Raw genomic sequence first — 13,249 nt, forward strand, 5'->3', positions numbered from 1 at the left:
AACTCTTTTTATTCATCAGCTGATGTGTTGTTTATATGGAGAAAAAAAAAAAAAAAGGCTGAGGACCATGGGTCTTGGCCCACACAAATTACTTAGTTGAAGCCAGGTGATGGTTAAAATTCAGGAGCTCAATAATTTTTTTTTTTTATCTTGACAGAGTTTTCAGCAAAATATCAGTTTCGAGTATACCCATTTTAGTTGCAAACTTTGGTCCTAATTAGCCCAGATAAAAAAGTTTTATCTCCAGGCAAAATTATATTATACAAATAAAGCTGCAAGACTTTTTAGTGCTTAAAAAAATGAACTGCTACTCTAAGGATAGTATTTCAATGGCAAATGAAATATCTGGCAGCCAGACTGAAGCTCTTGACATGAATTTAGTAACTGTGAGTACTAGAAAAAGGAACTGCAAGCTATGGAGTATGCAGACAGAACATGGGTACATTTGTCAACACTGTGAATGGCAATGGGCTGCACTGGAGGTTAGTTTTCCCTCTTGGATCAGAGTTGTATCTCCTTGGGAAGAGAAAGTCTACCATAGGCTCTAGTGGTGAGCAGGGAGAGGTTGTGCAGCGACCGCTGCAGGGTGACAGTGAAGACTGGGGACATCTCCAAAGGTTCACGTGGGCACACGATTGTGAGGTAGAGTCCGCAGGCTGCCAATAAAGCCACGATGATACCAACTCTTTCTGAAAGCCCTTAACTCTTATAACTGGGAAAATCTGCTTTGTTGAGTTATTTCCTTCTTTATTTTTATGTTGTTCTTTTTAAAACTTCAGAATACAACGATTTCTTTGTAAACTAAAACAACCAAGTTTTATTCTGTCTCTGACAAGATCGAGGCTGTCCAGTTGGCGTAGGATAGCATTATACCTGACTATTAGGTTTAGCTAAGGTGAGAGTAGAAACGATTAAAAACAAACAAAAAAACAAAACCTCACCATATTTTAACCAAAATTTTTCATCAAAGTAATATTATAGTCAATGTAGAATTTTTGAAATATACATAAAGATTCAAAGAACTTTACAAAATCACTTCAAATTATATGATTAGGAGCTATTGCTCTTGAATTCTAGACTATTTTCTTTTAGGCTTTCTTCCTTTCACTCTTTCCTTGTTTTTTTTTCTACTCAATTTTCTTTTTACACACTTGAAATTATATATGTTTGAATCAGATTTCTCCCCACACCATTAGCATTTGAACATCTTCAGGGCTCTCCTAAGCACTACATGAAAGCAGCTTTTATAACATCATCACCAATACTTTTAAGCTTAGAAAGTTCTCATTTAGAGATCATATATTTTAAGTATCAGTATCTTTATTTATCTTTAATTTATATTGCTGTGAAACCAAAATCCTCATTAGATAAACAATACTATTAGTTACATAATCTTTTCCTTCCTCATTTTTTTTTTTGTATGCTCTATGGCAGGGGTGACATTTCATTCGTTTTGCATGTGAGTATCCCCTTATTCCAGCACCATTTGCTGCACTGTTGCTCGTTCGGTTTTTCATTTGTTTGTTTGCTTATTTGTTTGAGAAGTGCATGGGCCAGAAATTGAACCCAGGTCCTCTACATGGCAGGCAAGAATTCTACCCTTATTAAATTTTAATGTCTTCCTTATCACATATCAAGTTTTTATATGTATTTCAGTTTATTTCTGGATTTTCTGTTCTAGTGATCTATTTTAATGTACTGCACAAAGCCAGTGTTTATGTTGTTATTTTCTTGCTAAATTCCTTTAGCTATTCTCATTTGAACATTCTTCCAGGCAAGCTTTAGAAAAAGTATATTATAGAGAAAAAACAACCTGGAATTTTGATTAATCAAATGTATAAATTAATTTAGAAAGACTGACATCTGTAATTACTTCAGGAACAATACGAGTAATATATATATTTTCTGAACCGCTGCATGTCTGAAAATGCCTATCTGATGCTTTCAACATAAACGGCAATGAGCTGGGTATGGAGTTTCTCAGTCCCAGTCTTCCCTTCTCTGACTCTGAGGATGTACACCATGCCTTTCGTACCTATTACAGCAGTCTCAGGCATGTCTGCTTTTGTTCTTTGTAGAGTAATCTATTTCTTTTACTTTTGTGCACAGAGATAAGCTCTTTTAGCTTTGTGTTACGGATAGAACCATGCCCCCAAAGACACATGTTCGCGTCCCACCCCCTGGTTCTATGGGTATGAACACATTTGTAAACGGGATCTGAAGATGCTGTTAGTCCAGGTAAGGCCACATTCAGTCAGGGTGGGCCTCCACCCAAATCAACTTGAATTCCCATAAGCAGAGGCAGTTTGGACATGGAAGGTAAGGAGGCAGAAGGAGACGCTGCAGACTTCAGAGGAAGCAGGATCCTATCGACACCCTGATTTCTACTTCTAAGCCTCCTGTGAGAACAGTAATTTATGGCTGATTATAGTACTTTGTTATAGCAGCCTGGCAATCAAAGACACTTTATAATTCGATATGCTGAACTATGTCTACATGTGAATTTTGGCCCAGTGATCTTGTGACAAATCCTTAATCCTGTTATATGTTTACTTATAAATTGTGATTAATGCATTTATTTCAACTACTTTGGGAACACTTATTATCCTTAGGCTGAATCCCCATTTCCTATTACTAACAAATGTAATTTTCCCTTTATCACTCAATTATCACTTTCCTGTCTTTTTTTTGGTTTTTTTTTTCCTGTTTTTTTTTTCCCTTTGCACTCTCAAGTTTATTGGTCACTATATCACTAATTCAAATGTCTGCACTGAGTCAACCCATTTGTTTCTTGACATATAATTCTATTTGCTGTATTCTTAAATTTTCTCCTTTGCATAAGCTGTACTTTCATTTCTTCCTACCTCTCAGCCTGTGATCTCCTTACAGCAAACTGTCCCTAGCTAATATAAGCCATGGCATATATGTTTCTGAGGATAGTAGGCTGCTATCCTCTAAGATTTTCTTCTCTTTTTGATTATTCTAAATCTTCTATGTAATGATTTCTATTTTCTGAGCCAAAAAAACTTTTCAAAGTCTTTAAATAATTACTAGTTGTTTTTCTCAAATTCATCCTTATTTAGAGAGGGATTTACCCAAAACTGACATTTGCCACAAAATGGGATGGCTAGTGTTTTAAGCTTCCCTCTTGGCCTACTTGGGCAACAGCAAATTACAGAAATCTGATTGGATTGATAAAGAAAAATACAGAAATCTGATAGGATTAATAAAGAAAAGCACAGATGGGGATGGAGCAGGTAAGTCAAGCTAACAGACTGTTCCAGTGCGGTAGAAAGACTTGTGCTTATTCCCTTGACTGGTGTCACCCTCTGTCCTGGAGTCAGGGCAGACATGCTGCTAGTAAGTCAATGACTTCCTTCTTTTCTGTGGTTCTGCTTACTGTGCTGATACAGAGAGTAAGCAAATATACACACTGAAATGCTTCTTAATCCATTCCCGTTGATGCTGCAGTCACTGGAAATGCTCTCTGGACCTCAGCACGAACCTCTCTCTTATCCATACCAGTTTGTCCTTGCTGTGTATCTTTGTGGATATTTTTTCCCTCAGTGTGACCACCTCATTTTAAACAAGATTACTTTTAAATTTTTTATTGTGGTAACATATATACAACGCAAAATTTCCCATCCTGACCAGTTTCAAGTGTAATTTCAATGGTGTTTAACTATAGTCACAATAATGTGCTACCATCAACACCAAATATTACAGCTTTTCCATCACCCCAAGCAGAAACTCTGCACCCATTCAGCATGAACTCCCCATTCCCTATTCTTGCCTGTTAACCTGTATTCTAATTTCTGACTCTATAAATCTGCATTTTCTAGTTATTTCATAGAAGTAAGATCATACAATGTCTGTCTTTTATCACTCAGCACGATATAGTCATGATTCACCCATGTTATAGCGTGTAGCAGAACTTCATTCTTTTCTATGGCTGAATAATATTCCATCACATATACCACATTGTGTCTATCCATTTATTGACTGAACATGTGGGTTGCTTCTACCTTTTGGCTACTGTGAATAATGCTGCTATGAACATCAGTGTGCAAATATCTGTTTAGAGTCCCTACTTTCAATTCTTTGGGTTTTATACTAGAAATAGGATTTCCAGGTCATATGGTAATTCTATATTTAGCTTTATGAGGAACTACCAAATTATTTCCACAGTGGCTGCAGCATTTTACATCCCCACCAACAATACATGAGGGTTTCTATTTCTTTACATCCTTGCCAATATTTGCTATTTTCCACTTTCGTTTTTTCACTTTCTTGATAAGATACTTTGATGTACAAAAGTTTTTAATTTTAATGAAGTCGAATTAATTTTTTTCTTTTGTTGCTCATGCTTCTCAGGTAAAGTCCGAGAAACCACTGCTAAACACAAGGTCCTGAAGATGCAACCTATGTTTTCTTCTAGGAGTTTTATGGTTTTGGTTCTCATATTTAGGTCTATGATCTATTTTGAGTTAATTTTTGTATATGGTAGGAGGTAGGGGTCCGCTTTCATTTTTTTTGCTTGTGCATATTCAGTTTCCCAGCATCAATTATTGAAGAGACTATACTTTCCCCATTGAGTGGACTTGGCATGCTTGTCAAAAGTTAATTAGCCCTAGACATGATGGTTTATTTCTGAATTCTCAATTTTATTCCATTGGTCTATATGTCTGTCCTTGTGTCAATATCACACTGTTTCAATTACTGTAGCTTTGTAATAAGTTTTAAAATCAGAAAGTGGAAGTCCTTCAACTGTATTCTTTATCAAGATGATTTTTGCTATTGGGCCCTTCATTCTTCTATATGAATTTGATGGCTGTCTTTTCCATTCCTTCAAAGAAGGTTATTGGAATTTTGATTGGGACTGTGTTGAATCTATAAATTGCTTTGGGTAGGAGTGATATCTTAACAATTTTTAATACTCTAATTTATGAAATGGAATGTCCTTCCCTGCATTTAGGTTTGTAGTTTTCCAAGTACAAGTTCTTTACATCCTGGATTAAATTTAACCCAGGTATTTGATTCTTTTAGTTGCTATTATAAATGGAATATTTTTTTCTTGATTTCCTCTTCAGATTGTTCCTTACTATACAGAAACACCACTGATCTTTGCTTTGTTAATTTTGTATCCTGCTACGTTGCTGAATTCGTTTATTAATTATTAGCTAATCAGTTATTAGCTCAGTAGCTTTGTTCTAGATTTTTTGGGGATTTTCTATAAATGGCATCATACCATCTATAAGCAGGGAAAGTTTTACTTCTTTTATAATCTGGATGCCTTTTATTTCTTTTTTTTGCCTAATTTGTTCTGGCTAGCACTTCTTGTATAATATCGAATAACTGGTAAAAGTTGGTATCCTTGCCTTGATTTTAGGGTGAAAGTTTAGTCTTTTACTGTTGAGTATGATGTTAACTGTGGTTTATTGTATATGCCCCTTATCATGTTGAGGAAGTTTCCTTTTATTCCTACTTCTCTGTTTTTATCAAGAAGAGGTCCTGGATTTTGTCAAATTCCTCTTCTGCATCAGCACTTACTACAAAGCTGTAGCAATCAAGATAGTGTGGACAGACATGTAGGCTAAAGGAACAGAACTGAAAGTTCAGAAATAAACTGTCACACTTAAAATCAACTGATTTTTGCCAAGACAATTCAAACATGCTGACATACCGGACATCCACATGCCAAAGAAGGAAAACCTTCTGGAATTAAGGTAGTGGTGATGGTTGTACAACCTTATGAATGTACTAAAAACCACTGTATATGTTTGCTTTAAAAGGGTTTTATGGGAGGGTGCAAGGGTAGTTTAGTGGTATGCGTGCTTGTCATGCGAGAGACCTGGGTTTGATTCCTAGCACAGATATTTACCAAAAAAACAAACAAAAAATTCAACAAATGGTACTGCAATAACAGAATACTCACATGGAAAAAGAATGAAATGTGACCCCCTCGCCATACAGCATACAAAAAGAAAAAAAAAGGATTTTATGGGGGGATATAAGGGTAGTTCAGGGGTAGAAGCCTTACCTGCCATGAGGGAGACCTGGTTTGATTCTTGTGTATTCCCCCAGCTCCCCACCCCCCGCAGGAAAAAAAAAAAAAAAAAAAGCAAATTATGCTGCAATAACGGGAAAGAAACATGGAAAAAGAATGAAATGTGACCCCCACTATACAGTACACAAAAAGGGTTTTATACTATGTGAATCATACCACCAAAACAATTCTGATTTAAGAAAAAATAGAAACAACTTTGGAAGGCTCAAAAAAATATCTGTTTTTCAATTTCAGTCTTATTTTGGTTATTTACTACCCCATGGTAAAAATAATTTGCATTCAACTCATTCAAACTGGTGCACATAATATAAAAAAATTGTTTCCTTAGTTTATTTTAAAGTCACCTGGCAGCCATCCTGATTAATCCACTTGTGCTGTACTTCGTCTCGAGCGGCATCACTGAGGCCGGCATGGTAGGCGAGGGCGGCGAGACTATCCTTCTGCAGTGTGTCTGCCATGGTATCACACTCTCGCCTAGAGAGGCAGTAAATTATCCCGGACTCATCTGTCGAGAAACCAAAACGGTTTCTTTTAACATTAATGACAACAGAATTTACATTATGTTCTTAGAAATATAGCTTAATTAAACATAATTTTTTAAAAATTAGAAATATCTTAATAGCCAACATTAGGGGACTAATTAAGGAAGTAAAATGTGAAATGAAATATATTGTAACTATTAAAAGTGTTATCTAAGTTTTTAAAAGACATGGGAAAATGCTCAAGAAACAAAGCAGGCTCAGGCTACAATCACTGTCACTATAGTACGGTCAAGGAGAGAAAAATGCACACATAGATTACTGGAAGGAACAGTGAAGCTTGTCTTTTGCTTCTTCTAAATTTTTATCAAGAAGTATACATTATATTTTTATTGTTACTATCTTTGTTACTTTTAAAATCAGAAAATAAAAGGTATTAAACAAAAAGTCAACGTTCTGTGGCAGAGCCAAAGACAGAGATGTACACTCTATATTAGGTGCCTTGGAGAGCTGGAAAGGGAGGTTACTGACTTCTCCTTGGTATACCTCCATATTTGCTTGATTTGTTCAAAAGCATGAATATTAATTTAAAAAAATGAAACAAATTTTTAACAAAAAAAATTTTCTATGGAAAAGTGGAAAAGGGGCTACATGGAAAACTGCTATACATTTCAGGATCTCAAATTAATACAACTCAAAGGCAGACGCTGTTGGGAGAAGGCACTAAAACAAGGAGCTGTACAATTCATACACTGATAGAAGCCAAAGGAAAGACAATGAAACCAAGAATTTTAATATAGTTGTGTAGGAGGTAGTATTTAATATACTTTTTGTTAAGATTTATTGTTATCAAACCAAATGAGATTTTACAATTACTAGAATAGAGAGAGTTACAATAATCTGCTCTCTAAATAGCAAGTTAGTGCTATCAAAATGAGAAAAGAAATGTTTAATATTCAATTTTACATATTCTATTGTGGCACCAAAAAGACCTTTTTTTTAAAACCACTTCTAGGCATAATTTGTCACATGGCTGTACTCACGTGGGTGATGCTTTCTGATCCATTCTAAGCAATCAAATGCCACCTTCTTAGGCTTTTTCGGCAATACATAGTATTTTAGATTATGTCTGTTAAAGCTCATGCTAAACCTAAAAAAGTCCCAAACAGAAAATGTAGCAGTATGAGAAAATACAGTTTGAACCATCTTCAAAAATGAAACATGGATTTTCCACAATGCAAGCCTAAATATTAAGTTGTCTTAAGATGAATATTGCTATTAGCAGCTTCCAGAACGGAACACTGATGTGGAAGAAGAGAACGCTGATAAGCAGGGAAAGGACACTGTGTATGAGAAGAGATGAACAAAAATTTAGGACTAAAGAAGAGAACTTGTAGAAAAGACAAAATAAGCCATATTTTGTATCATAAACATGTGTGATAAACATGTTTAGACCACCAATGCTCCCAAATTTTGACAGTGTACAGAAAGAGATGATCACAGGGACGCAGAAGGAGTTAAGCCTACAAATCATGGAGAAGACTTCAGATTATATTCTGTCTGGGGCTTGGAGGGGACACGGTTGACTCTGATTAGATGTGCTCCTCCTCTGGTCGTTTGCTCCTGGCATCCCATTTCCTCTGGAAGTTCAGTATCTTTATTACTCCCTCTCTTATCTTTTCTGCATTCTTTCCTTTTATCTCTGGATATGTTCTAGGATCACCAATCCTAAAAATGATAAAAGCCTGAATTTCACAGCAGCTAGCATTCTACTTCTCTCTTTCCTTCAAGGGCAAGTTTTTTAGAAGATTCTTAGGTCCCCAACTAACCTACTATACACCCAAATTCAACTCCCTTCACTTTACTACTGGCTTTTGCTGCCACCATTTTACCAAAATTATTTTCTCAGAGCTTTTAAAACTAAAGAAAGATGAGAGAATTGTTTAGGGTTCCTGGCCTTTCAGGGACCTTCCATATCCCAGGTTCCAATTATTTCCTATCCACAGGAAGGAGAGACAAGATTGTAAAACAAGTTAAGATTAAAGCACAAAGATAACTCAGTGTTCAAGTTGATAGAAGGAAACAAAATTGCAAGAAGTTGTCCTAGGGAGGCTGCCTTTGTCTACAGCAGGTAGGATCAGAAGGAGGAAAGATGGGGATATTATTTGCTTTCCATCTTTCTACCTAGATCCAAGATAAACGGGTGGAGGTTTTGAGGCCACTGGAAAGATGGCCAGTTTAGTTCTAAGACTAAAGTTGTCTCACACGTGGCGGGCAGCCTTACTCCTGAAGGGACTGTTACAGGTAAGAAGGCTATGTAACAGGCAGCAGTGATCTGCCCAATGCCTTCAGCCTCAGGAGCCTTTTTTAGACCTCATTCTCTCTGCAGTCTGTGTCACTCTACATTGCTGACCTTCCTTACATAAAATCCCCTATTAGCTCACAGCTTTGCGTTTTTGTGTTTTTTCTTACAACTCTGACATCTTCATCTCCTTCTCTTCTTACTTTGCTTATTCCTTAAGTGAAAGCCATCCCCAAAATGACCTTTTTGGGGCTCTCTTCCATTCCTATTCAACATTATTTCCTTCAGGAACCTTGCTCTCACTGTTTGAAACCCATAATATTGTTCCCGTAAGTTCCACCTTTTCCCCCAAGTTGGACTTCTTTCCAGACTCCTAAACCACATTCAAATTGTTTTTAGATCTGTGCTCTAAAATTGGGAATGCATAACCCTACAGGTTCAAAGACTTTCCAAGGGTACATGAGCAAAGAGTTCTTATCTTCACATGCTCTTATTCCTAAAGCTCATTTGTCTAAGAATGTATATGTAATCAAGATATCCCACTGGTTCCTCCTTTCTCACTTTTCCTTTTACAGTGGGGTCCTTCTCCCTTCCAAAAACAAACAAATTTTGCTTTCATCTATTCTAAATGTAAAAACCTCCAGGATACCAAGAAAAACAAATTGAAATATGGCAGAAGTGTAGGTGAATTTTTCTTTGTTCTGATTTCAGTTATATTGACAGTAAAGTGGTAGGAATAGAGATGATTTTCACTTTATGAAGTTTCCTCTTTCATTGATATTGTCATAGAATGCAGTTTTCCTGAGGTCTGGTGATACTGGCAAACAATACTAGGAAACTATTTCTCTTATGATGTCCTTTATATACAGAGAGTTCTTTTAGTGCTTGAAATGGCAGAAGATTGCCTCACAAATTGTGGAAAAAAGGCCCAGATAAAAGACTGATACGGCCACGGACCATCACTTCAGTTAATTATTTACATTTGCAGCTATAACAGAGACTGATAATATTATGGTATGAAGAGAATTGCCCAGGAATACAAATGATGGATATAATCTCAGAATTTATTTGAGCTAATCTGGGCTCAAGGCTCAGCGGAGGCCGTCACTAGGAAAGCTGCAATGATTCTGAACAAGAGGGGCCTTGCTGCTTCTCCCATGCTCTAAACTCTACTCTAATTTCAGAACAGTGTTTTAGTCACAAAAAAAAAAACACAACAAAAAAACTATTGATCAAAAAAAAAAAGAAACAATAACAAGTGTAACGTAAAATCAAATGGCTACTTGCACTGGGTACTGCTAGGACAGACCCTTTTCAGAGAAAATGGAAAAATGCAATGTACCCTATAGAACTGCAGACAAGCAATACTTGGTAATAAACTTGGTGCAGTAGAGAAAGCTTCTCAGAATGGGCAGGCATACCACACATATCAGTGCCTCAATATGTAAATCCGCCCCCTATGTAAAAGGTAAAATAGAAACTGGAACTTAACATTTCCTTGTTTACTTCCATGTTTGACCTATATTAGCACCCCCTTTCCAATTTCTTGGTGGGCCTCTCTATCAAGGAGCCTTTTGACTTTGTGCTGCCCAATTCAGGAATTGTTTGTTGCCCAAATAAACTTTAACAACATTTAAAAAATGCCTCAGCTTCTTTTTAACACAAGTGTTGGCAAGGCTGTAGAGAAATTAGAGCCCTTGTATACAGCTGATGGGAATGTAAAATGGTACAGCCATTCTGGAAAAGTCTGGTGTTCCTCAAAAAGTTAAACACGATTAATCTATGACCCGGCAACTCCACTCCCAGGTCTTTATCTGAGAGAACTGAAAACACATATTTACACAAAAACTTGTAAACAAGCAGCATTATTCATATCAGCTAAAAAATGGAAACAATTCAAATGTCCATCAACTGATGAATGATAAAATGTGGAATGCACATACAATGGAATACTACTGAGCTATAAAAAGTAATGAGGGTGGGTACCAGTGGCTCAGTGGCAGAGTTCTCGTCTGCCATGCCAGAGACCTGGGTTCGGTTCCTGGCTCCTGCCCATGCAAAAAAAAAAAAAAGAAGTACTCATACATGCCACAACATGGATGATCCTTAAAATACCATGCTAAGTACAGGAAGCCAGGCACAAAAGAGAGGGACAAGAATGGGGAGTTACTACTAATAGGTATAGGGCTTCTTTTGGGAGCAATGAAAACGTTTTAAATGAAGACCATGGGGATGGTAGTACAACTCCGAATATAAGAAAAAACACTGAATTGTACACTTTAAATGGGTGAATTTCGGAGTGTGTGAATTAAATCTTAATAAAGATTAAAAAAAAGTCTTGGATGCCAAAGAATTACATCTTGACTAAAGGGAGCAATAATGGGATACTGCCATTAAATGGTAACTACTTACCAAGGTGTCCAATTTATGTCCTTTTAAACTTGTGTGTGAGGAAATACAATCAACTTGTGCTCAGTTCCTATTGCTTTTGAAACTGGGATAGTGTCATTGGGAAGTATACTAGATAGTTTATTTGGATTGAAAAATGAAGTCATATTTTGGGGAGGGTGGATCAAAAAAAAAAAACAAGACTAATTTAGCCAACTGGCTTGGCAGTGAAGATTGGCTAAGCCAATTACATGTCACGGTGCTTATTTTCCATTATTTGAAAGGACTAAATTTATGGCTCCAAAGTTTTGACAAAACTGCATCATAAGCATATCATATACCTTATAACCCAATGTTTCTACTCTCATGGATACTTCACTCCTAGATATATACCTATTCAACCCAAAAGAAATGAAAATATATGTCTACACCAAAACTTAAACGTAAATGCTCATAGCAGCATTATTCATAATAGCCCCCAAATGGAAACAACCCAAATGTCTATCAACTGATGAATGGATAAATCAAAAGTGGTATATCCATATAATGGAATATCTATCATTCAGCCATAAAAGGGAATGAAGTACTGATACTACAACATAAGAGACTTAGAAAACATTATGTTAAGTGAGAGAAGCCAGCACAAAAAGTCACATATGGAATGATAATCATTTACATGAAAAAAAAAAACAAAACAGAATAGGCAAATAGATTAATGGTGGCCTAGGTCTGTGGTAAGGATGGGGTGGGGGGAGAATGGGAACTGAACACTAATAGGTTAAGGGTTTCTTCTTAAAGAGCCTAAGAATGTTCAAAAATTAAATAGTGGTAATGGTGGCACAATTCTGTGAATACGCTAAAAAGAAAAAAAACCTGAACTACACATTTTGGGTAAATTTTAAGATATGTCTACTATATCTCAATGAGTCGTTCAACTTTTTAAAAAGGTCATTTATCCTGTAAGTCAGGTTTTATAAGATTCCACCTGACTCCTCATCAATAGTTGTTACTTCTGAATACAGTTAATCTTGCCTTCCTGGGTTTCTGCAGGCTGTAATGTATCATTCTAATCACTCCTTACTTTATTCTGCAATTTGATGTTGCCTCTAGATGAATACGTACAATGTTTACTCAAACATAAATCACAAATTCTATACTTACAAAAAAGTTATTTAAAAGGTGAATGGAATCTATACCGTTTCTGTTAACTCTGCGCATCGGCCAATTAGTACAGCTGATCTAAAAGAACAGGAAATTGCATCTGGCACGAACTGATGCTGAAAAGCTAAAAACATTTATTAGATAAAAGAAAAACTTCATAGATTAATGTAGTACTTACAGAAGCAAATTTCTAGGCTATATACTAGAACCTAAAGTACAATATGACATTGTGTTAAAATACATATCAACTATGGGAGCAAAATATCTCTTTCTCCTCATTTTATAGAAACACCCCTTCTGAAAGTTAGATTAAATTAAAATATTCCATTTCAAATTTTTGAGATTATACACATAAAATTCTTATCCTATATCCTATATCTTATCTTATCTTATAATGGTCAAGTATGACCATTAGTGCCACATAAAGTAATTATTAGCAACAAAACATTTTAGGGCTGAATCAAACAACTTAAAAGCCGAAAGAAATCCAAAGTGTATGAATTCCCTATATGAGAACAGATAATTTAGAAGCTGTCAATTTAATCTGCAAAGGCCTAAGAATCTACCTTAATCACATGATTCCTTTCACATCCTTCATACAGAACTTTCAGTTATTCTTACTACTCTCTGAGAGTTGCTGTTGTTTTTACTGCTTACAATGTTTACAGATCCAGCTTACTGTCTTTATTCCCAAATGAATGAAAGCTGTGCTTTAAAAGTTTACCCCAATATATTTTTCAGCCATTACTCCTTTACAGACACTCCAGATTAATGTTTATACCTCAAACTCAAAGTGCCCACTAAAAAATTAGGATGAAAAAATACTCTAACCTTGGTACACAATAGATAGTC

General features: G+C 35.9%; 1 protein-coding gene across 13 annotated transcripts in view; it reads right to left on the reverse strand.

Moving 5' to 3' along the window:
- BLM (BLM RecQ like helicase) overlaps nt 1–13,249 on the reverse strand; it is a 121,208-nt gene that overhangs the window by 23,226 nt on the left and 84,733 nt on the right. For all 13 annotated transcript variants that reach the window (XM_077124266.1, XM_077124262.1, XM_077124263.1 and 10 more), the window contains 2 exons: nt 7,590–7,696; nt 6,412–6,572 (listed from right to left, as the gene is read on the reverse strand). In XM_077124266.1, coding sequence (XP_076980381.1) covers nt 6,412–6,572; nt 7,590–7,696 — 268 coding nt within the window. The remainder of the gene's footprint in view (nt 1–6,411; nt 6,573–7,589; nt 7,697–13,249) is intronic.

This window comes from Tamandua tetradactyla, chromosome 12 (genome assembly GCF_023851605.1).
Source record: "Tamandua tetradactyla isolate mTamTet1 chromosome 12, mTamTet1.pri, whole genome shotgun sequence".
Taxonomy (NCBI): Eukaryota; Metazoa; Chordata; class Mammalia; order Pilosa; family Myrmecophagidae; genus Tamandua; species Tamandua tetradactyla.